Source organism: Batrachochytrium dendrobatidis (assembly GCF_000203795.2).
Source record: "Batrachochytrium dendrobatidis JAM81 unplaced genomic scaffold BATDEscaffold_1, whole genome shotgun sequence".
In the NCBI taxonomy this organism is placed as follows: Eukaryota; Fungi; Chytridiomycota; class Chytridiomycetes; order Rhizophydiales; genus Batrachochytrium; species Batrachochytrium dendrobatidis.
In genome coordinates this window covers 2526303-2550786 of record NW_006281099.1, presented here as the reverse complement: position 1 = coordinate 2550786, position 24484 = coordinate 2526303, and the positions used below count along the sequence as shown (strand labels likewise).

The 24484-nt window shown below is 38.1% G+C and overlaps 8 protein-coding genes across 8 annotated transcripts; 5 read left to right on the top strand and 3 right to left on the bottom strand.

Annotated features, from left to right (window-relative positions):
* Positions 1-277: 277 nt before the first annotated feature.
* Positions 278-2302, top strand: BATDEDRAFT_85388 (mitochondrial 37S ribosomal protein RSM22; the record flags this gene model as incomplete). The annotated part of the gene is made up of 8 exons (XM_006676301.1): positions 278-464; positions 539-634; positions 735-1034; positions 1136-1206; positions 1292-1516; positions 1598-1684; positions 1794-2043; positions 2115-2302. 8 exons carry the CDS (start codon positions 278-280, stop codon positions 2300-2302), a joined length of 1404 nt encoding a protein of 467 aa, XP_006676364.1.
* Positions 2303-2456: 154 nt separating this feature from the next.
* On the top strand, positions 2457-7638 carry BATDEDRAFT_84911 (uncharacterized protein; the record flags this gene model as incomplete). The annotated part of the gene is made up of 9 exons (XM_006676300.1): positions 2457-2831; positions 2989-3180; positions 3293-3403; positions 3498-3539; positions 3630-3774; positions 4144-4164; positions 4247-4863; positions 4957-5227; positions 5315-7638. 9 exons carry the CDS (start codon positions 2457-2459, stop codon positions 7504-7506), a joined length of 3966 nt encoding a protein of 1321 aa, XP_006676363.1. The 3' UTR covers positions 7507-7638.
* A 317-nt stretch (positions 7639-7955) lies between these two features.
* Positions 7956-9345, bottom strand: BATDEDRAFT_84910 (uncharacterized protein; the record flags this gene model as incomplete). The annotated part of the gene is made up of 5 exons (XM_006676015.1): positions 7956-8466; positions 8546-8600; positions 8692-8750; positions 8868-8980; positions 9189-9345. The coding sequence occupies 5 exons, from the start codon at positions 9343-9345 to the stop codon at positions 8095-8097; spliced, it is 756 nt and encodes a 251-aa protein (XP_006676078.1). The 3' UTR covers positions 7956-8094.
* A 754-nt stretch (positions 9346-10099) lies between these two features.
* BATDEDRAFT_85389 (uncharacterized protein) lies at positions 10100-10429 on the top strand (the record flags this gene model as incomplete). Its single annotated transcript, XM_006676299.1, has 1 exon — positions 10100-10429. One exon carries the CDS (start codon positions 10100-10102, stop codon positions 10427-10429), a length of 330 nt encoding a protein of 109 aa, XP_006676362.1.
* A 5549-nt stretch (positions 10430-15978) lies between these two features.
* Positions 15979-17000, bottom strand: BATDEDRAFT_34140 (uncharacterized protein; the record flags this gene model as incomplete). The annotated part of the gene is made up of 1 exon (XM_006675698.1): positions 15979-17000. One exon carries the CDS (start codon positions 16998-17000, stop codon positions 16005-16007), a length of 996 nt encoding a protein of 331 aa, XP_006675761.1. The 3' UTR covers positions 15979-16004.
* Positions 17001-17264: 264 nt separating this feature from the next.
* On the top strand, positions 17265-18296 carry BATDEDRAFT_21988 (uncharacterized protein; the record flags this gene model as incomplete). Its single annotated transcript, XM_006675374.1, has 2 exons — positions 17265-17998; positions 18074-18296. The coding sequence occupies 2 exons, from the start codon at positions 17265-17267 to the stop codon at positions 18294-18296; spliced, it is 957 nt and encodes a 318-aa protein (XP_006675437.1).
* Positions 18297-20365: 2069 nt separating this feature from the next.
* Positions 20366-21790, top strand: BATDEDRAFT_21987 (uncharacterized protein; the record flags this gene model as incomplete). The annotated part of the gene is made up of 3 exons (XM_006675373.1): positions 20366-20789; positions 21019-21333; positions 21408-21790. The coding sequence occupies 3 exons, from the start codon at positions 20366-20368 to the stop codon at positions 21788-21790; spliced, it is 1122 nt and encodes a 373-aa protein (XP_006675436.1).
* Positions 21791-22398: 608 nt separating this feature from the next.
* BATDEDRAFT_85874 (uncharacterized protein) lies at positions 22399-23579 on the bottom strand (the record flags this gene model as incomplete). The annotated part of the gene is made up of 2 exons (XM_006676014.1): positions 22399-23033; positions 23387-23579. The coding sequence occupies 2 exons, from the start codon at positions 23577-23579 to the stop codon at positions 22399-22401; spliced, it is 828 nt and encodes a 275-aa protein (XP_006676077.1).
* Positions 23580-24484: the final 905 nt, after the last annotated feature.

Below are 24484 nucleotides of genomic sequence, written 5' to 3'. Positions count from 1 at the left end.
AATTAGTCTTGAATTTCATTCAACTTTCTCTAGTTTCGACCTGCTACCATCAATACTACTTTAAATACACTTGGTTTAATACGATCAGTTAATCCCCATGTCTTATTTTTTATACTGTCCTTTGAAACCCTGCTCTCATGTAAACAGGCCATCAATCAATTCTATTTCACTGGCATATACTTGCATTCCATCTCTTATAACTAGCTACAAACCATACTTGCAGACATGCACAATGTCAAGAATTGCATTCAAAACTAGAAACCATAAAGTGCTTGATATGCAGGCCATAAACAAGGACGCCAATTCAGTCCTTGAAGCAGAACAAGACGCAAATGAAACTCAAGACTTGGAAGATGACGACAAATCGGTAAAAATCAGTCCATACACTATGATGGGTCGTAATCGGATAGGACTCTGCAGTATGCCAAAGGATCTTGATGCCAATATCATGGACACACTGCCAAGTGAGTGATTTGATGCATCCAAAAGATTGATCAACATACTAAAAAGCTATTTCGTGATATTAATTGCATGACAGGTGTTAATAAATCACTTCGAAATGCTTCACAGGCAATCTATCTAGCAAGCATGTCTCAATCACGCCCAAACGACTATTCGACACTGATTAAACGAGGTAAAGTTGTAATCAAGTTGTTTGGCTAGACTTTTGATTTACTGTCTTGAAATAGTATTTTCATGCACCATCTAATTATCTTATGGTGTCCATCTGCTAGTCAGTAAGAAGGGCACCACAAACAAAATCGTGCCCGAACCGCATGCCATTCGATATGATAAAGTGTCATCCAAAGCATACTTGTCAAGTCGAGCACATGCAGCTTATGGAGCAGCAGATTTTGTTTTTAGAGATATATCTCGCAGAATACCGGATTTTCAACCAACTAGCATTCTTGATTTTGGAACTGGTCCTGGAACGGCTATTTGGGCTGCAAAGAACAGTTGGCCAAAGTCGTTAGAAACGGCAGTGGGAATCGATTCTTCAGAGGAGATGCTTGAGCACGCTGACAAACTTTCAAGTATATCAATGCATATTTTTCTTGACTAGATAGTGTTTCAATATTCAATGACTGCCAGCTAGTTTTGTAGAATCTAACTTGATCGTGTTTTTGCTTTCAAGACATGCCAGATTCTGGGATAAAAGACTATAAAGGAATGCGTTATTTAAACTATAAAGAATCGTTTTTAGAGGTATTGTAGGCCATTTTTAAATTTATCACTGTAATTGGTGCTACTCACTCGAATTTGAATATGCTGACCATATCCATTTTATTAGCACGAAAAACATGATTTGGTAGTGGCTTCATTTGTCATTGGAGAACTCACATCAGATTTGATTATCAAAGCTACACTAAAAGCTTTGTGGGACCAAACTCGCGGAATGCTTGTATTAATTGATCGTGGAACACCCAATGGATTTCGACATATTGCAGAGGCCAGAGCCGCCATTCTTGAAATGGCAAATAGTAACGAGCAGCTCGGAGCCCACGTTGTATCTCCCGTAAGTCAACTTTTAATCGAGTGAGAATGTGTGATGTATGCATCCACCAACGTTGATATGCCATTGTTGAAATGCGTATAGTGCTCTCACGAGAAACTATGTCCACTATTGGTCAATGGAAAATCATGGTGCCATTTTTCCCAGCGTGTATATCGTAACGAAGTTGTAGTGAGTTTTGTTGGTAATTTTAATATAAAGATTGTGGGGCATGTTTCTGCATTATTTATAGCTGATGGGTTGTACATACTCATAAACTCATTGGTTTATTTAATAATAGCGATCCATCACTGGATTTAAAAGCGCTGATCATGAGGATATAAAATTCTCATATGTTGCTATTCGTCGTGGTGCAAGACCCGCTGTTACACAGTCTAAACTCTCTACCAAATCTGCTTTAACAGATCTATCGCAACTGTCCACCAATGACAAATCACTACTCCAAAAACTATCTCTAAACTGGCCAAGAGTTACAGCACCTCCAATTAAAAAGAAAAAGCATGTAATCATTGATATGTGCTCGTCAGAAGGTAATATTTTGCATGTATTTGTGGTTAGATTAAAGATTTCAAACTGATGGAATGACTTGTTTAAAACCTAGGCCAAATCCAACGAGTTATTGCTACTAAATTGAGCAGTCCGTTCTACAAGGACGCAAGGAAACTACATTGGGGTGATCAATGGCCACATCCACCGACAAGTGTGGTTCAGATTCGCGCACCAAATGCCGATCCAGACAGTCAGGAAACTGACAAGCGTGGCTCGTCGCCCCAGCAAACTAGCGAATGATCAGCCAAACCAGGAAATCAACTCATTGTTGAAGTGCTACGATTGCCAGCCAACAATCCCAATAAAACTAGTCATCGTCCAGTTGAATTAACCAACTCACGTGGGTGGAGTATTTTTAGATGTTTTATTACCAACTCAACGTTTGACAAGTGCTATGCAGGATTACGTTGACTTGCAGTCTGTTCAGAATACATTCGGATTGGGAGAGAATGATGTTTCGTTGTCTACCGAGTTTAGATGTGCATTTTATGTTCATGCTCCTGTCCGGAAGGGCAGCATGGCCAGTCGTCATGAGCCCAATGCAGCTGCTGTAAAGTCTCGGACTTTACATTCCACAAAACCATCGACAACTCATGTCCGAAAAGCGACATCTTTGAAAGACATTGGCTTGCAGCAGTCCATCTCAGCCTGTGCTGCATGGTTTGTACGATACGGTCCAAACCATCTGCAAGTCAGCACTGTTGTTGGTAGCAAACATATCCTTTTGGCTTCTCTTTCTGTCGAACAGCTTTCTGATGGAGATTCCAATGTATGTTTTTCTGCAGTATAGTTTGTCCTGCTAGTTTTAATACTGGTCTGTCAATGCATGTTTAATGGGTTGGATTTCATAAAACATCTGGTTTTCTGTGAGAATCTGCCAAAATTCTGGACATGGTTTCATAATCTAATTCGTGGTTTACTATTAGGCTCTTGAAATATCACTCGTTACTCATGTGCGGCTTGGACTTTTGGAATTCTTGCTCATTGCTGTAAAAGACACTCGCTCAAGAGATACCACGCTCTGGCTATTCGAGCCATTTTCTCTACATACTCTCAAAGTCCCATTTGAATTTGATTCAAGCGTACAGTTCACTGCACTGGGATCAACAAATGCAGAGGTATTTTGAAATATATAAATTGTGTAGTTGACGGAACGTATTGGGGTCTTGTATAGTTTACATACTGATCATTGGCTTGGCGTATTCAACTATGCAACAATTTATTGTTCAGATCGTGGATTCCCAGTGCTGCAGCTACATTGTCGTTGGATCTGTGGCCAGATTCTTTGTTGGTACAATTGTTCCAATGTCCCCTCCTGGAGTTCAAGTAGATACATTTGGGGTAACTCGCAATCATCTATTTTGTAGTCCAACTGTCATGAATTGAATGCACCTTGTATTTGCTAACCATTTTTCATGAAATTTTTACAACTTAGAAACTGCTTACTACTCATCTTACTGGACCACTGAATGCTACCGTAAGTACATTACTCAAAGTTTATGTGAATTGGGCCGGGTTTTCATGTACAGCTTACTAACCTGTACTTGTTTTTTAATCAAAAATGCAGGTTACCGCAATTAGTACATTTAGTTCTTCTACGCATGATGCTCCACTTTTTATCATTGGCACTTCTAATGGCGGAGTGGAGATTTGGGCAATGAAAACAGAGGAGACTATGGAACTAGTTTACACTATCAAGTCAGCATGCTTTTGTAGGTTTTTGAATTTGGTCCAAAACTCACGAGCATCAATTCAATGAGTTGTGTTTATATGGGCTAAACTTATTATTGCATTTGTTTTTTAAGCACCGATCGAACATATTTGTTTTGACAAATTTAGCATTGGACTCGAGCCGCAATACATTTTATATGTTTCAAATGAGTTGAATGTTGCTGATGTGTAAGTGTTAATCTTTTTTTTGATATAGTCTTTAAACTATTCCTGTTTCAGCTTACGGGTGTCTCGATGCATTGTTTATAGTAAAAGTGGTCACAGTATTACAAGTATTTTTAGCATCAATTCGAATTTCAATTCTACCAAAAGAATCACACCCACACAATTGGTAACTAATGCGCGTGTAGCTGCAATCAAGTTTGGAAGGGGTAAGCTTTTGGCTAATCTGGTCAAGGGTTCTCTAGTCGAGCTATTAATATCTTGTACATTTTGAATTTCTGTGCTAAACAGGCGTCAATGGAGAGGGATGTAAGCTTTTTACAGTATATTTGCAGGAATCACTTTTCCACTTGCAAATTCACAAGCTGTCTGAAGATGCCATTCATTTGATTGTTGAAGAAACCTTGGCAACTGGAAAATATGGCACTATTCAAGATATTGAGCCATTGGGATCCACTTCCAATTGTATGATTTTGTCATTAGATAAAGTCGGCAAGTTTGTTGGAGATCATAATCCACCATCTGAGCGCGAACATGATTATCCTCATTACAGTGACTGGCTATCTCGTGATCCCAAACGATTCCCTTATAGTCGCGAAACTTCTCAAGCTATTCTTACCCATCGCTGCAAAATGGATAATGAGCTGTTTATTGACAAGCTTCTTTCACTATTTGGAATCAATGGGCCCGCTGTCTATCCTCCATCAGATGCAGCTGAACTGGAGTTGTTGTTTGATGATGTTTTGTCTTGTGCTAATATGGCGTTGATGCCAAAGCACTGTGTGATTTTTTATTTGCTACTGGATTGTGGGACTATTGCTTCCGAGTATGCTTGTATGTGGGGCATCACGCAGCCTTTTTTAACTTCTATTCGAGGATACTGGGCTATGGATCATGGCCAATTTGAGGTATGCATTTTCTGATGAGTGTGTATACATTATGTTGATGTTTAAAGCTTGACATCATTGCCATTTAAATATGATACAATTATGCATTTTCAGACTGGATCTTTGCTTTTGTCTGATCCATCAATTGAATTGGACTGGGCACCAAAGATTCTCAAAACCCTCGTTGGCTATCAGCAATTTACACTGGCGTACCAGTTTATTCAACGAGTCCGGTCATCCATTTGGTCAATGACTGATGTTGAGTTGCAAATGGAGATTCTAGTCAATACTCATTTTGATGAGGCCATGTCGTTTCAACGAAAGTACGCTCCTGCACTTCAGAACCAACGTCTTTTTGCATACCTGATTGAGCATACCTTTTCTAGTATGTAAATCTTGGCTGACTACTGATTGAGGTTTGAGTTTTTCAAACAAGAGCCGACTTTATTAATGGTTTTGTTGTATTATTTAGCATCTCCAAATGCATCCGAGTATCGTAAACGTTTGCTAGATATTACTCTGTTGCCAGATGAAGAATCCTGTGTTATTTCCCAATGCCGTTCAAGAGCTAGTGCACTTTATGTCGATTTTCTCATTGCTTATTATTTGAATCGTTCAAGATATAGCGAAGCTATCCATATATATGACGAATTCTTTGGCAGTTCATCTGCTCTTCAAGATGAAAAGAGTGCTGCTAGATGTGCCATGATTGACAATGTTCGCTTGGTAGTCTCTCAGGTTCAACGAGCGTCATTGGCTATTAGTCGCGAAACCTCCCATCATATGCCTCGTTTACTTTCTGAAACAACTAAACCCCTTTCGCTTATGATAGCTACCTCAAACGCTGCTGAACCAGTTGAATCTCATACGATTGCAGCTAGTTCTATGTCAAATGACGTGTCCATTCAAAAGGCTTCTTTGACTGTGGCTACTCCAGTTCCAACTCCTATAGCTGCCAAATCCTCTCCATTAGAGCGCATGCAAAGTACTCCATTTAAAAACAGTCCATCTTGCAATTCGGTTCTTCGTGCTCTTCACGAAAACCATTTACAAAACAGCGAGACAGCCATACAATCTGCTCCAACAATGGCTGATTGGCAGCCTGCAGAACCAGATTTCAACACAACAAAAGACAGTTTCAGTATGATACTGAATACATCTGATTCATCTGATTCAACTCCACTTGCAATCTCAGATTCACTGATTGCGTCTGTCAGGTCTACCCAATCCAACCATGTTTTTGCGATTCCTCAATCAATTGATCGATCAACTCCACTACCAACCGATCGTTCTACACCTATTTTGACTGGAAGATCTTCTATTGATCGGTCGACTCCCGTAATGATCCATCAAACTCGATCAGAAATAATGCCATACTCCCCTAAACCATCTCCACCGTTTACACGACCTCCTATATCACCACGTAATGCTTCAACTAGCTGCGCTTCGCTAACTAGTCCACAGTATCAGCTTTCAAACCCATCTTTGAAATCTCAGACTTATTCATCGCCTGTTATTGTTGGCACTCAGCCAGCTACTGTTTTGACCACTGATTCTGTTTATGAGGTTGATGGCTCTTTTGTACCCTCGTTGCCAGATACACATGTGCGCACTCCAGTACAGATGGAACAGCGCGTCGGTACTTTTGAAGACAGATCTAGTTTGAGTGGAATGCGACCTGCAAGAGTTATATCGTCTCCAAGGGGAACTCCTGTTGGGTCAAGTGATGTTAAATTGACCAATAATTCGCCTTTTTCTCAGCCAGATATGCAACACTCGACACACATGCATTTGGTATCTCCAGCAATCATGGCTACAATTAGAAAGGAAAGTCCCTTGCATGCCAACGTCACTCCGGTGTCTGTCCGCCGGTCAAAGCGTCTTCCAATGGCTGCTCATTCCCAGTCAAATCTCAACTTGAACCAGTTTGCATCTGAAGCAAACTCGGGTGTGAATGTGCATGGCGAGGGAAAACATCAAGATGCGGTTGCTTCGTTGCGAAAATCTGCTAGAAAACAGTCCAAAAAAACAGGAGTGGATTTGCTTTCATACAAAACCAACACACCAAGCAGTGGATCTACCCGACTTCAGCGAAAAGTGGTTTCGGGGCTACTCGAGGATGAAGAGAATATTCCAGATGCGTCTCAAGTGGAATCTTCCAGGTCAACAACGACAACTCGGCGAACTCCTAAACGAACTGTATCTCGATCTAACGACGTCGCTTCTGTGTTACCTACAACATTGCTTTCAGATGTGGTGTCTGATGCAGATATTCATGAATCGGCTCCCCGTGGCCGTACTACTCGAGCTCGCGCAGTAGCAGCTTCAACTCCCATTTCTGCCTCGACTCTAATAAGCACCCCTAAAAAAACTACACAGTTTGTTCGCACATTACGTGCACCACCCAAGCAGCTTCGTAACGATATCATGATGCTGGACAATATTCCTGCTATGCCTGATTCACTTTCAGATTCCCGTCATAAACAGTCTACTCTCCCTGCAGAATTATCAGATGACACCAATGCAAATATGGGTAAATCTAAGCCAGAGCGACGCCAAACACCTCGTAAAGTTAAAAAAGCAGGCATACCTTTAAATGAAAACAGTGAAACGTCGACCCCACAACGCACTGTTGTTACTCGCAGAATGGCTAGTAGAGGTTAGCCATATTTAATGGGTTGTCGACTTGATTCATTTTTGGTAATAAATATTCTTTAATATTGACCCTAAATGTTCAAATCAATAGTCTGACACTACCTGTTCAGCACAAATAAACACCTGCATTACTATAACCTGAATGAATCAAGCATATTAAAACTTTTTGGTTTGTCTTGTACACACAATCACAGATAAAACTGAGTGAATGTTTATTTCTGTTTTAGCACATCCTTGTTTAATTTCCAACTCTGTTTTCATCCAAATCAGACATCATGATATTGGGTGACTGGTATGCAAACATATCTGAGATTTTAGAATACAAGAGGGTTGAGAACAGTCATCCGATATCTGGATTGCAATGAATGAATCTGGTAATCTCGATGACTACCAAACTCGCACAATTTCAATTTAAACCTATAACTCAATCTTGTTGAAACAATAGTTGAGAATGTCGATTTGTAGTAGAAATGAGCAACGGATATTAGCCATTGTTTATTTTGAAGCAAAATAGAGGCAATTACTGCAAGATGAATACAGAAAGCGTTCCATTTTATGTGAATACGGTTGTAAATGACCTTGTAACAGATAATCAAATTATTTGGCAACAAAGTTTTCAACATTCTTAAGCCAGTGAATGTACTCGTTTTGCTCCTTTGACTCGATGTAAAGGCCAACAAAGTTTGCCAATTCAGAGTCAAAGCCACGCTCCTCGAGGTACTGCTGGAAAGTTTCCTGGACGTTTTCCTCGAGATCGGCAAAAATAGGTCCACCATACTTGCTACGACGAATCCAGTCGCCTTCAGCTGATAGATCGAGAGCAAGCTTCTGAGAATCGACAAAGAAGACATGGTCGACAATGAACTCGCCGTTAATGGCAGTAGCAGTAATTTCAAGAGCACCTTCAACACCCTGCTTTTCAATAATGCAGGAAGTAACCACAGAGGGATCTTCGCTTTCATCTTCACCCTATCAGAATTTATAAAGCCATCCACGGTGAGTATTTTTGATCCAAGGATATGAAAATAAAAATAGATTCAACACTCACCATGTCTTGCTCGGCGGCTTCAGAAATCGCATCTGTGTTGAAGTAGAGAGTGATCCTAACAAGTAATACAATAAAATGATTACACATCAGTACGAGTCGTATGTATTCATATCTAGTCAACAGTCATAGCTTTCAATACATCTTACTTTTCGTTGCCAAAAGTGCGAGTCATGGAAATATCCTTTCCACCAAGTTTGTCCTCAATCTATGCATTACCAAAAATATCAGCAATAGTCAGCTCCAGTCACCAAAAAATCGAATTAGGAAATCTCAAAATGCCCCATGTTCAATCCATTCAACAGTAGTACCAAAGCCAGCTTACCGCCCAAATGTTTTTGGCTTTAAAGCTGGCCAAGAAAGAAGCGTTTTCGTTTTCAGGACTTTCGGCTTCATATTTGATCTCCTCCTGCAACTTGGTAACCAAATCCTTGTCAACTAGAACAGGTTGAATCAAACCCAGCAAGTTAGTAACCAAAATCTATTGCACCCATTACAAATAAGTGAGATTGAATTTTATCTTGATAGAGGAATGGGTGAGTAGCAGTGATTGAGGTTGATTGAATATATCAATAGCATTTTATAAATCAATCTAAATTTTTAAAAAAGATCAAATTGGCAGCCATAAAGCGGGGTAAAAACATACCAAGACCATGAGCAAAGCGACGAGCAGGAGAGATATGCAAAGCAGATAGCAAAGGAGTGGTTATTGTAGTCTTCAATTGAGAAAACACTACTGGACGAGCAGCAATGCGAGCAGCACCAGATCGGATCAAAGTAGTAGCAATACGAGTAGCAAACATTTTTCTTTTTAGATTGAACGAGTTGTGACAAAGTTGAAAAAAAAGGTTCAAATGTTTTATACTTTGATTTGCAGTCGTATTCATGTAAAATAAAAGTGTCAAGGTGTGTGGTAAACAGCCAATCTCGGAAAAAATCGATAGTTTACTAAATATCATGCCATTGGAACTTTAGAATGGTCAATCTCGATATCTGAATTGAAATGGATGAATATGACTTTAAACTTGTCAATCATGCAATGTATGACTACCAAAAGTGGATAAAAGGATTGTGTGCATCATATGATGAACGTTGTGTCTATTGAAGAAACAATGCAACAAATGAAACAGTGCAACAAATATTAATTACAAAAGTTTCATTTTACGTGAATACGCTTTAAAATGGAAATTGCATTTTACTGACAGACAGATGAATGAATGATTACAAATTACTGGTTTTTGAATTGATAGACTTGATTCAACAGTAACATTACTTTCAAGTAACTTAATACTATTTGATCAAGATTGTAACCCATTAGATTCAATAGCGTGATTGCAGTAACGATAAACATTGAAAGATATGCATATCAATAATGATTGATGGGTACTTGTGTCAATAATTCATTAGTATGCATTAATATGCCAGTCAACAGTCATATTCAAAACCAAGTCAATAATATGTAATGAATGTCAAATCACATGCAAAGTTTAATTATGGATTCAAGTCGTGAAATTTCCATTTTGATAAATTGATTCATTTTTCCCAAATAAAATCCTAATGAACAACTCAACTCATCACATATTAAAACTACTACACTCCCACATACTCAAACGATCATTTACCACTACCAACAGTCATGCAGCAACATCCAAACCCCTGCATGGCAAGGTTCAAGATCATATCAGCAAAAACTACTTGCTGTATGGTGCAATGTTTGGAGTAGCTACTATTCTTGGTAGTTTCCTCTGTAGTCAGATCAAAGAGTCAGAAGTCAAACTCAGGGCTGATATTGGTGAAATCAAGACTATGCTGACTCCGTTCATCGTCAAAGTCAAGATGAACAAGGAGAGACTTGATGTTAAAGAAATCAGACCTTTGTTGAAGTAATCAAACTCTAACCGATTACGAACCGTTCAACTAATTAACTTACATCGGATATAATATCCAAGCAGGGTATTATTCAACTCTAACACAATGTAACACTAGTGTGTCACATTGTATATCCCCTAATTCATAACGTCACCATCATTATTGACCCTTATGTTTCTATAACGACCCTACTTACTTTAACATGGTATTCATAGTTACCAATCATATGTAACTGTATCCCATTATAACAACACAGCTAACAGCTGGAATCAATCCTATTGGCCAAGTTATCTCCGGGTACTATAGCCTATTATCAAATACTACCTGTTTGAGCCACAAGCCTCAAACAATCTTTTACTATAAGAACTAAGACACTTTCTTATTAAATAAATATCCTCTGAATCAATCATCTAAATATCATCTGACATAACTTCGTTATTATCTATTAAGTTCAACTCGTTATTCTGTTGACTTTAATTTGCGTGACTACTTCCTGATTATCATTCAAGATCTCTTCTGACCGATCTTTTCTACAGCGGCAGATTATATATTATTACCTTATACTTTACTAATTGAAAGACTCAGTCTCTTTCTCTATTTTCTATCTCTATACTTCTTGCGCGATAATCAAAATCTTTAACACTTGACGACATTAAAAAAGACTTGAACAAGAGATGACGACTGATTGCTGATTGTAAATATACTAGCATTATTATAATATATTTAAAATAAAAACATGAATGTATCAATGACTGTAATCATGTCAACGAGACCAAAATCACTCATAATTGCCATGACCAGAGTGTTGGATGATCTGTGAGTATTATTAGATGATTGTGTAGTTTAACTTGTAGAGTTGATTGTCTCATTTGTCTCACAGTCATGACTCACACTCATCATGACTCAGTCGTGCGTTCCGATTGAATATTCAACATCCGATCGTGTGAATTGAATAAATTCAATCAACACATTGCATGACTTGATATCAACATTGTAATACAATGAATTATCAATATCAAATTGTGTTACAAACACTAAACATTGTTGTTTGAATGTGTTGTATTCAATCCATAACAAACTACTAATCGTGTATTTTGAACCATTCATCCATATACAATAATGTGATAATGAGTTGTCAATATACAATAGTACACTATACACATGGTTGATGCAATCAATTGATGTGTATGCATGCATTAAACACAAGTATGACTGATTGTGTGGATCAAACTGGTTATTGATTGTTGTGATGATATATCGAACAGTTGAATATTTATAACATTACAATGTTGTATTCACATAAAATCAAACATTTGTATGTTGCAGTGATTGTCAGTAATTTGATTTGGAATAAAAAATGATCAAATGTTGAGTTTACTGGACATTGACTGGATTGTTTATTTGTGATATTTGGTTTGTATCAAACAAGAGTTGGGAATTGAGCAAGTGTCGACAATGTGGAATGTATTGAAACTGTAATTTCTAAATGAATGGATTTTAAAATAAACTCGGGTGTTGAACCACGATATGAACTTGTACAAGTATATTCTGGTGGTGTTACAAGTGTATTGATCAACTATTGTATAACAGTCTCAGTGATGGTGTTAGAGTTGTGTTTGTTACCAATGGTACGCTATCAGCACAAACTCGACTGATCCAACAGTCAGTATTCTGTGATCAGTCCAACTCAAGTATCAGCACCACATGGCTGTCAACCCATTGTTGTCAGTTACATCGAGTGTTTGTCCAAGTAAATCGATTCAGATGGGTTGCATATGACCGACTAATCCAGCATTCATCCATTGTCAAACAACTATAATGCACAATACCACCGAGTGTGTAATCACACCTGCACTGATCAGTTGTTGCACAGTATGCATCAGTCAATGTCAAACATATGTGTGTCTGCAACTAAATTGCAGTCCATGACACATCCACACGATCCAACATGACAAATCATGTATCATGAGTCCAAGATTGATCAAAAACCTGATCACGGTAAATCCAGCATGTTGTTGCATATCAGAGTCGATATATCAAGTGACAGTTGCACACTTGCTGATGGTGCACAGCGTATCAGTCACAATACATGCACGGTATTGCATTGCAGTCATTGGATGACAGTCATTTGCAATGTGATACCGATCGACATACATCAGCATGGTGTGATGTGACCATAACCATAGTGGAATGTGTTGGAGTTGACAATCGATACACCATGCACATGACTGGAACGTATATATTCGAGTGTGGTTTGGTTGGTGTCAGGTTGATCATGCAATCACATCGGTGCAACGAATGAACAAACTGATGGTGATCTGAACCCATTTCAACAACAAGGAGTTGACAGTCATGGATTTGCATGCATTCAATATGTGTAGCACACCGTTGTTGATTGTTGACTGTGTATGCAGGTCAAGTCATCACCAACCACCAACCAGATCCAGTGCGTACATGATCATTACTAGAATGACTGCCAAGAATATTCGTGTCTGAAAGTTGATTGTGAGTTGGTGGTTTGCAAGAACCGGACACAACCAACATGCTATTGGATACAGCAACCTGATTATAGTCCAGTCACATGGTGTGATACAGTGGTTCGTGCAATACAACATCCAGATATTTGTAGTGTTGAACACGACGAATCTGTTGTTCGTGTAGCATCATATCAATTGGTAATTCGGAATCAAAGTGTTGTAACCACGGAAACTGAGTATGTTGCATTTGACTACACCAAAACTTGTTTGACATTATTCCATCCATCGTGCAAGTACACCAGATCCAACTGGAGTGATTGATCAGAATTGGCAAATATCACGATATTGTCGGCATACATGAACCCTCACATTGATGGTGATTTGCACAATACTCATGCAATGGCAATCGGTTGATATCATCGTGTGTGTTGTTGATGAACATGTTGAACAGTAATTTGACAGTGGATATCACTACCGGACTCCATGTTCAAATGGAAATGGGTTAGAAACCAATGATTCAGTTTGAGCACAAGCTGATGAGCATGTGTACAGCGCTGTTAGCAAGACCAGTGTACGTGGTGTCAATCACATATGCTGCAGTTATCATATCAAGGCACCAACCATGACAGTGTCGAATGCATTTTGAATGTCAATCAACACAACAATAGTATTGGACTACACGCACTGCCGTTGTTGAACAATATCGACTAGTGAAACAACCAGCACAGCACACTTGTTTGGTTTGAAATCGATTATGCTCAGTAGTGACGAGTTTGTTGAGCACCACGATCCATCAATGTGTGTTTGCAAGACCTTACATACCAGTTTATGACACACATCAATCAGTGTAATACCGTGTTTGTCATTTGTATCAATATGATCACCGCTATTCCTGTCGATATATGCAATCAGTACAATCGGTACAGTGTATGCAGACTGCCATCAGGTTGAATAGTGGTTGTCAGCATATTGCCTGAACTGTGTAGCAGGACACGATCAAATGGATTGGGTGGTTCATCAGGTGTAGCATTCGATGTATATAATGCGACTCGGTAGATTATGACCAATATCCTGTTGTTTTTCGGGTGTCTGGTGTGAACCAGCTGCTGTATTGCATCAGCTAGTCGATTTCAAGATATATCCGAGTCGAGATCAGTTGCATCGTCACGAATCGGAACCAGTTTGGATGGTGGAAGTGAATCACGTATATGCAAGTACTGCCATTACTGCAAGTCAAGTAAATGTCCATTATCGTCTGTAGCAAGACGCAAGTAGTGATTACTCGGTATGCCAAAAATAATATCACTGCTGTACTGAATGATACGATTGGCATCACATCACATCGTATAGTGGAATGGAATGGAATGGTGTGATGGCTGTTGTGTGTGTTGCACCACCAGACATGACTCGAGCTGCTGCAAATGTCATATCAAAACGATCATCAATACTGTCCGGTCAAGTGTGTCAGCAAACTTGATCCAGTTCATATATTCATTGGCGCATTCAAGTCGCTGGATTGTTGCATTGTGTTTGTCCCAGAATGCACCTAGTTGGATGCGACAGAGTTCATTGTGATTGTCACGGATACTTGCTGTAATGTACATCGATATTCCAGTGTTACCATGTCAAATCATCCGTTTGGTTGAACGATACAGTCGACGTTTATGTTCCCGAGCAGTATGTGAATGTGTGTGCAGTTGACAATCATCCACTGTTGCATTGGCAGCATCCAATAACTGAATGCATAGCTCGTGTGTGTCCGTGTATGATCCATCAAACGCTGCATATATTCCACCAATCGTGAACATTGCAATCCGATCATAGGCATATATGCAGAGTTGTGATATGTCAGTTGAATGAGTGGAATGGACTGAATGAGTTGGTGCATGTGTATTAGTGCGGATGCAAGTGTAAATGACACATCGTCAACAACCGCAATGTTCATGTCTACACGAGCAGATTCTACAAGTGTTTGTTCAGTCTCGTCACACACAAAGTGATTGATAGAGTGTCAATGACATGCAGTCCTGCTCACTCGAGTGATGTTACTGTCTGCATAGTGCCAACATACTGCATGACAGTCAAACGCAGTATTCATGCGTGTATGATGCGTTGTAATGACACATATTCAGTGTTCCAATCTGCAAACAGTAGCACTGATGAGTGATCGTCAAACGGAATAACTGCTGACAGAACATGTTGAATGGCAGACAAGACATTTCGCGTTTGATAGTCGCATGCAGCCGAGTGTCCAATGTACACAGCCAACAGTCCAAACACAGTCAGGTGTAAAGTTTGGAATGTTTGCGACAATTATGGTGCCATAAACAGTCATTTTGCAAATCCAAACCATTTGTCAATACTGAATGGTGTCTCAATGTTCGGGAACAGTTGCCGAGTGTTGCAATACATTGAAACCACACACTGTGTGCTTGAAACTGTTCGTTGCAATGCAAGTCTCGGATAATCCACATAGTCGGTTTGGCTGAATATATATCAAAGTAGTGAGTGTTTGCTGGCAATGTTTGACACATTGACTGACAATATTTGACAACAATTAGGAAGTGGTGAAACACACAGTGAGGATGTCGTTGGATGCCTGCGTTGACAGTTTTTGTGTATGTGTCAGTTGTTGTACGGATGATTGGTGACAGAGTTGATGGATAGTGTGTGCGGAACATGACTCTGGAGTAGTATAGATAAGGCACCGAATGATATCAGGTATTTTAGCCTATATCTCATAGTAAAACCTAGGGAATGTTGTTGAAATGAATATTGCCTGTGGCATCAACTTTGATTTGAGTCATTAGGGCAGTTGTATGAGCAAAGATTAGTGGTGTTTAGTTTGTGCCAGACTCATACTAAGTGCTCCTTTCATTGAGATTGCTTCTTCAGTTTTCTTAAACGACAGTCACAAGTCCAAAGTTGTAAAAACAACCATTTATCTGAGATAGAATCTCGGTCAAAAAGCTTAAAACAGAATAATGGGAAGTTCATTAGTTTGAAATATTAGGAGGTCTCTGTTCCAGATTCATTTAACTTGATTCATATTAAATAGCGATGGCATCGTATTTACTAAAATTATACAATATAAACAGCATTACATTTATTAAAAGTCAAGAAACGATATTTAGAGTTTCGTCTGAATCTTGGATTTTAAACCGTCTTTTCAACGCAGCAGTGTCTACTGGAACCAAATCATCATCATCCGAACAGTATTCATCATCTGTTTCGGCACCGACAGCCATTCGCCAAATCATACAGGCTGTCTTGTGGAATTCCAAAGCGTTTCTGTTTGGTAATTTGGTTGGGTTGTTTTGGACGAAATACAACGCCATTTCTCCATTAGATTCCATTGATTGTCGGTTATCAATATCAGTCCAGTTCTCCTGCCACAGCATACGATTACCCTTCAATACCCGAACAGTGTCCTTCCATTCTTTGTGCTTATCACTAGTTTCATCATTTGTCTCGTTGATCACCTTGACCACAAGCTTATCATCAGCAACGTCCACATATTGCTTCAACAAATCAAATTGACTGTGACAATTTCTGCATAACAGCAACCCATTTTGCACTTGGTGTTTTTGTGTTATTCCAGCTCGTTTGAATAGGGAATCTTCGTCATAAGCCATTGGGACATTATTTTGAGCAATAATATGAGACCCTGTAAGAGATTTTCGGTTCCAACAAAACAAGCAAACAACATCCCTCTTGACCACAGCCTTTTTCAAATCCTTGTGGAGCAACTCCCTTTCTTCTGGCACACCACCTAAATCTTCTGCAGAATTAGTTCTTGATGGAGTTCCTGAAGAAACTGCGAAGGGAGTGTGGCAGACTTCTGAATCAGTAATGTAATTCTTGTGAAAAGGCCGAATATAATAGTCAAACATTGAGTCGATAAAAGCGTTTTCTTGGTCTTTAAATTGCCTAGAAACCAGTAAGCTGTGGAGTTGAGTTCTGTGAGTAGCCATTCCAAAAGCAATTACTCCCAGCAAGAAACCAAAGTTGTTTTCGGGGTTCCATTTCGATTTCTCCCTTTGCTGTGGGATGCATTCACTGTTAATGTTGTAATATTGCTGGAGCAACAGTCTTGTTTGTGAAAAGTCCATTTTATTTTAGGAAAGAAATATGAAACCTCATTCTGTGAAAACACCGCCACAATCTGGGTCAGAAAGCTTAAAACAGAATAATGGGGAGTTCATTAGTTATACTAGGAGTCTCTGTTCCAGATTCATACTTGATGCTTAATGGGGGACTCTTATCATATTCACATTTGAAATATGAATTTGATTGTCTTGGTATATCCACGATTAATTTCTTGATAAAAATGGAGTCCGACTACGACTATGAAATGACGACCTGCTGCTAAACTAATGAATTGGTGTAGAGAATTAGATGTGATGACAGCAGAACAATTTATGCTTCAGTACAATTCCCTTTCGACCACAGCAAAAAAACAATTGTTGACCATTCCTGCTATTAACAATCATCAAACAACCTGTACTTTTTCTTGGTCTGGATTTAATCTATCCAGTTTACAAGAACGTAGTCCTCCAATTACTCGAGCTGTTCCTTTGTCATCTGGACCTGACTTGCCTCATCCCGATACAAATGATTTGGATATGACCATACCAATTGAAAACAATCAACAAGAAGATGATGAACAGCAAAATGAACTTGTCCCAAATAGAAGACGGAGAATGGATTCCACTGATTCCAATGATTCATACCAAACACCAAGAACTACTAATAGGAGACAATCAACAGAAACTCGAGTGAATGAATTTGAAGATGTACAGAGGCTCTTACGAACATTTGCAGAGGAGCAAAAGTACCAGCGATACAGTGATAATCGACCAGTCCCTCAACCAGTATTTGCTACAGCTCAATACAATGAATTGCTTAAAGAACAACCAACAGGAGATCAAGAGCTACTTGCTAAACTCTGTATTGATATCAAAGAGAATCTTTATCTGGCCTACGAAAATGAATCGAGAGCAAATTTCCATCATTCTGTGGTAGCAGAGAAACTAGTAAAGCTAAAGGAGCGGATTGAAATTGAAATGTTTGATAGAATGCTGCTAAAAGACTTTTCCATATCTAAAAAGTAAGTGACACCACAAAATAATATTCCTCTACTAGGGAAATTACAAAAATCTATAGAATTGACCAATTCTTTTAGGATTTTTGCTCGCTATCGTCTATACTATAAGTTGGTATCAAAATGTCCCAGATTTAAGCACTGTACACTGACTTTTAATATGTTAAAAGACCGTATCCCCAAGATTCTAAAATACTTTGATAGTCAAGAGTGCGCCAATGTTCCTCCAACAGACAAATGCTCAAAATACTTTTGGCTGACTGAACCGACATTGTATCATAATTTGGAACAGTCAAAGGCATGAATTACGACCACGGCGAGAAAGAAATCAATGTCAGCGATACAGATTCAGAAGATGAAAGTGTGTTAATGACTATTCCGGAATTCCAAAAGTCTAGCCACTGGTATAATTTCAAGCAGGCTGATTTCCACAACAAATCTGTCCCATTTGTAGATAAAATTTCCAAGAAAATGCTCGCATATCAGTTTTAAATTGCCACCACCAATATCATACAACTTGTATATCCGAATGGCTCACTACAAGGAACTCAACTTGTCCAACTTGTAGAGAAAGCAGTTTGGGATTTCAACTGAAAAACATCGCAACTACAATAATGAATAACATTTGAGAGTTTTTGGATATTCACAATTAGAATCTGTCTATTTCCCAACATTTTCATCAAATTTAAACAAATTCCAATTAATTATTTTCATTCATTAATGTATAACCATTTATGACTGAAATTGATGTTACCTTTCGAATGAACAGTGAAAACACAACTTGTCCAATATGCTATTCAGCTATTACCACACCATTAATTCAGTGTTTCAATGCGCTACATTTTGTTTGTTTGATGTGCTTTAAGAAATGTGACAGAAAAGGTTACTGTCCCCAGTGTCAAACTAGCAGAATATTTCATAACAAGTTTTTAGAGAAAACTGTCAAAAATCAGATGAAAGACTGTTGTCATCCGGGATGTACGTTATTGTTATTTCCTTGGGATGATGAACACAAAAATGATTGTCGTTTCAAGCTATCAGTGTCGATTTTGCGATGACAAGGTATCGAAAACCTCAATCAATGAGCATTTTAAGAATGTCAAATAACTTGGGTGACAGAAGGGAGCCGAATAATGGTTCATCAACTATGTCAGAATACTGCCGCAATTCAAGCAAAGGCTTTCAAATACAAATGGATGCAATCAAAAAGTCATTTATTGTTCTACGAAACGGCCAGGTGATAATATTCGAAAGGAGTGGGAGTAGTTATGGAATTGAAATATTCCAATTGAATAAAGATTCCACACACAGATATTGTTTACTAGATGCCAAATGAAAGTAAGTGCTTTGACAAATACACAACTATATCAATGAAACCAAATGATTCTGAAGCGTTGAAGCCTACTATACCTATTGAATCCATTGACTTGCTTATTTGTTCAAGAACTAATTCTGAGGATAGAGAGCAGGATGGAGTGGATAGATTTTTCGAACTACTGGATACAAGAGTCATTGATGTTGAAGATGAATAGTTTACAGGAACTTCTTATCCAATGAATTATAAGATAATCTCTTTTGTTTCATCAGAGTTATTGTTGTTGTTCATAATCATCCGATATAGTTTCTGTTGAAGTTTATGTTGTTTTTCCATTACTTTGGAAAGTATTTCGATGTCGCTAAATATGTTATGGACCTTCTTGTCTACAGCACTTAAAACCAAAGCCATCGTTGGATAATGAGCTTTCTTGAATGAAAGAACCAATCCAGAATGAAGAAGATAAATGGTATCTGATGTTTCGTGGTAACTGTCGTCCAATAATTCTTTGATACGATGATACAGAGACTTGTATTGATTTTGAAGCAATACACGACATTTATCTTCAAGCGATTGGATTTTTGATTTCAAGAGTTTATTTGGATTTGATTTCACAGGATTATCAATCTTTAGCATTTCTTTGGGGATATTCTCGAGCACAATAGGTTTAATGTCATTTCCCAAGTAATGTTCTGCCACTTTGATCAGACTATTGTTTAGTTTTCGTTCAACAACCTTGTAGTTTTGACCGTTTTTTGGGTCAGTATAAACAGTGTTAATCGGTAAGTTTTTGGATATTTGGCTTTCAATGAGGTACTTGGGATGTTCAATGTCATTTGTTTTAACCTAATCCAAGAAATTAATTTTTTGAATTTAGAATAAATTGAATTTTATTTCGTAATAATAAACAATTTCATTGAAAATGTCGAGTGTTATGGATGAAAATGGTTCTGCTTTAAATGAAAACCCTGTTGGATTGTACAATGTGAAATATGAATTAAATTATTTTGTTGATTTCCTGCTACCATTAGGAAGAAAACAAGACAAATATAAAGAAAATGATTGCGATAATGACGAATATACAGGTTAAAGTCATCAAAAGGGTAAAACTTTGTTTTAGAAAGAAAATTCAAGGATTTATAAGTGGGATATCTGGAACCAAAGTGTACAACACTTTCATCCAACTTCAAAAGGATAAAAAGAAACAAGCAGCAAAGATTAAACGCAAATACAGTGCTTATGTCGATAAACATCCATTCCAGCCAAAATCAAAAACTATTCAATGGAATAGAGAAATGTATACGGGAGTAGAAGAATTAAAACAAATAATATTAAACAATCACGTAAACCAAAAACTAGGATATTGGTTGGATATTCAGTTTGGGTATATGCTAAGAAATGTAGAGAATAATGAAATAACTAACTTCTATTCATCAGAGAATACATCGTTTTTCAATGATGAAATCCCAATGATTAATAATGGTATTAATGCTATTTTGGACCAAATGGAGCAAGATACTATTATTGAACGGTTGAAAAGACTAAATTCAAAATATTCTATTGAGAATTTACGAATATGTGATTCTAACGACATCCATCCCTGACATCCCAATTGGAGCTTCAATTTCATTTCCAGTGTTTATCAAGAACAGTAAAAGTATCATTTCATTTGAGAATGTGCCAAATAATCTTTGTTTCTGGTATTGTTTAGCTCATCACAGACATCCAAAACAGAGATTGGACAGATTTTCAAGTATTGCTAAAGAACTCTTTGAAGAATACTACAAAAAGAGTTTCAATAATTATCAAGGCGTGGACGAAGCAGAGCTTGAGTCTATCGAGAATTATTTTTCCATCAAAATCAATATCTACAGTACCACAGAAAAGAAAGCTATCTTGCTACGACATTCGAATAAGCAATTGAGTGATATTCTCAATTTAAATTTGTATACTGATAAGCAAATCAATCACTTTTTCTACATCAAAACCATCAATATATTATCCAAAACATTCCAGTGTCCTGAATGTAGTACTTTTCTCAGTGAAGCTAAAAGATGAGTAGGCATTCTTTAATCTGTAATAAAAGTAATCCAAAGATAGTCTTTGAGGAAGGGAATTATAAGCCTACACCATCTGTTTTTGAAAAGCTGAAAGTAAACGGTATACTTGTTTCAAAAGAGTTGCGATTTCATCCTTACTTTATTTTCTATGATGTTGAGACCTGGTTAAGGCCAAATGAATCAAAATCTGATACAAAACTACAGTATCTTGGAACACACGAATTGCTGAGTATTAGTCTTATGGGCAGTGGGGAAGAGAAACCTGAATTTATTCCAGTAGAAGGAACAACTACAGAGGCATTGAATATTATGATTATTAAGATGAATGAAATAAGAAAGAAATATCTTCACATGTTGTATCCAAACTATTGTGTATTTTTCAAACATATTGCTAAAATTGATGATGAAAAGATAAGATGTTGAGGAAAGATTTGTTGAATTGGTTGGATGATATGCCTGTCTACGGATTTAACTCTAGCTCATATGGTTTGAATGTCATCAAGAAATATCTACCACAAGTTTTAGCAAAACATTCAAAGAAGCAAGGCGATATTTCCAAGAGCGAGAAACTATGGATTCGTTCAATTGATGATGAGTTGGGGAGGAGTCTTGAACAAAACAAAAATATTGGAAGATACAATGTCGATGGTTATGACCAAGAAAGCAATACTGTTTATGAATTCAACGGATGTTTATTTCACGGATGTCTGAAATGTTATAGCTTAAATAACATCAATCCGTTGACTGGTAATAAGATGGATGTGTTGTATGAGAAAACAATGCGAAAGGAATCAGATCTAAAGTATAAATATGGCAGTAAGTAAAAGAAATTGAAACTATTTATTAAACAAACAGGAAGCTATCGATAGGGATAATATGAGCTCTGGCAGCATATCTCGACGAGATTTTGTCATATATCTGAGCACCAGTATCCTTCTCTAGACTGATAGGAACATTCTCGCACCCAACATTGATTCCAACCAAACAGCCAGATGATTGATTAAAGCAACCGCCACCAGAATCACCAGGATTCACTCCCACCGACCCAAGAGTGTGGCCAAAATATTCGGACGCTGTGAGTGAATCACTCCGGTTGAAATGGCAAATGGAGAATCTTCTTGATGAGGAGCAGAAAGGCCTAGCTGAACATACCGACGTCCATAAACAACAGGTTCCCAAATTGGCCCCTCCTCGCACAAATCAACGTCTGCTTCCAATAGAACCCAGTCACTTTCGATATTGACTTTACGGACCTTTAAATCGTATTGAGAATCTTTTTCAATAGAGAAAGTTTTGATAATGTTTCCAACCTCCAAAGTGCGATGTTCATTGTGAGCAAAAGTAATGGCTGTTCTCTTTTTGATGATTGTAACACATCCCCATCTTTCAGTTCTGAAGAGATACTTTTTTGTCTTTTCAATAGTACTGTCGATTTCTTGCTGCTTGAGTGAACCATCAGAAACAGGTGAGATTTCTCGAGTTTCCTCGTCACTGGAGGAGTAAGAGCGGATGAGAATATTCTTCTCTTCCAGCAGCTTCTCCTTCTCTCTCTGGAGACCAGTGAGGTTGGCTGACGCACCGTCGTAAAGGCTTTTTAAGCCGGCAAGAATAGAGTCTGCTTTTTCCTCCAGAATAGCATTCTCCAACCTTTCCTCTGCTCTGTTTACTTTCTTCTTTTGCTCCCAGAAGTTCCTCCTGTAGAGCAGCAAGAGCAGCTTTCACTTCCTTGAGCTGTTTTCTTCTTGACGCCATTTCATTTTAAAAAGGTAAAAAAACATTCAACACCACAAAAGTTTATCACAATATAATCTACCTTCCATATATACTTATTATCGTAATTAAATTCTGATTTAATTGAATTTGAATTGTTTGAATATAGAGCAAATTCCATTGGATTGAACAAGAATATCAGATATTTGTATGAATTTAGCACTGACAATAAACCACCATTTTGGCCATTGAATCCCTTATTATTTTATAATAAAACTTATGCCACAGACAAACTATAATTTAACTCACTTTGTACTGATTTTAGGAGAGAGCGTCTGCCAAATAAGGTGGTATCATTTGGTGCCCTATCTATACTACTCTCTGACACAGTAATGCGGACTCGTGCACCGAGTTGAGTTGTCCAGCAATCGATTTTGGAAATGTATTTGATGTGATGGTTTGAGATGGATGCCAAATGACCACGAATGTTACCAATTGTCATGACAGTTGATTGTTGATTCAAAACGTTGTTTGTTTGGTATTAATGGTTAGAGTGTCACTCATTGACCTGTCAGATCAGCAAGTGTTATTTCGGTGAGTTTCGTGTTTATTGTAGTCACATCAACATCAGCAGGTTGCACTACGGATTTGCTTGACAGAGTTGCAGATCCAGTTGGATTGATAGACGAGCAACTGTGCAAACAACTGTGCGAGTTGCAGGATGTTTGAGATCCAACAAAACACTGCTTGCACACAAGTTCATGAATGCAGATTGTCAGACTTGACCATCAACTCGCAGTATAAATTGCATGTACGACAGTTTACACGCTTACCCATCAACAATAAACCCACATAATCAGCAAATCATCAACGAACAGCCAGCTCAGTGGTCGGGTTGATGGTTTTTGTTGGAGTTTCTGGAACAAATTTGACCTGATTTGTACCGAGTTGGGTCATGACTACAAGTTTGACAGCAATAGATTGATCCACTAATAATCTGATCGTGTTGTTGATTGTATGGATGTTGGTAATCTGTTGCAGATTGATACGGAATGTGACCAGAATACCACAAAGTTTATTGAGTGTGCACATCGCATTCGATGCAAAACGCAATAAACAAATGCGAGTTGCAGCATTCATTCAAGGTTCAACACCAGTCGATACAGCATTGACCGCAATGGCATTTATGTCAACAATTGCACGATTACGGAATAAGTTGATTGTTGCTTGTCATTCCGTATCGACAGTCTGCGTGTGTGTGCAACGTGCTGTTGTCGCATATAAACAACTTGGATTGACTTTGTGGACAAAACACAGTCACTGTTGCGGTGATGTTTACAGTCGTGAAAATGGTTTCGAGTACCACAACTGGTATAACAACTACAGGTGTTGGTGAGCAACCAGAGT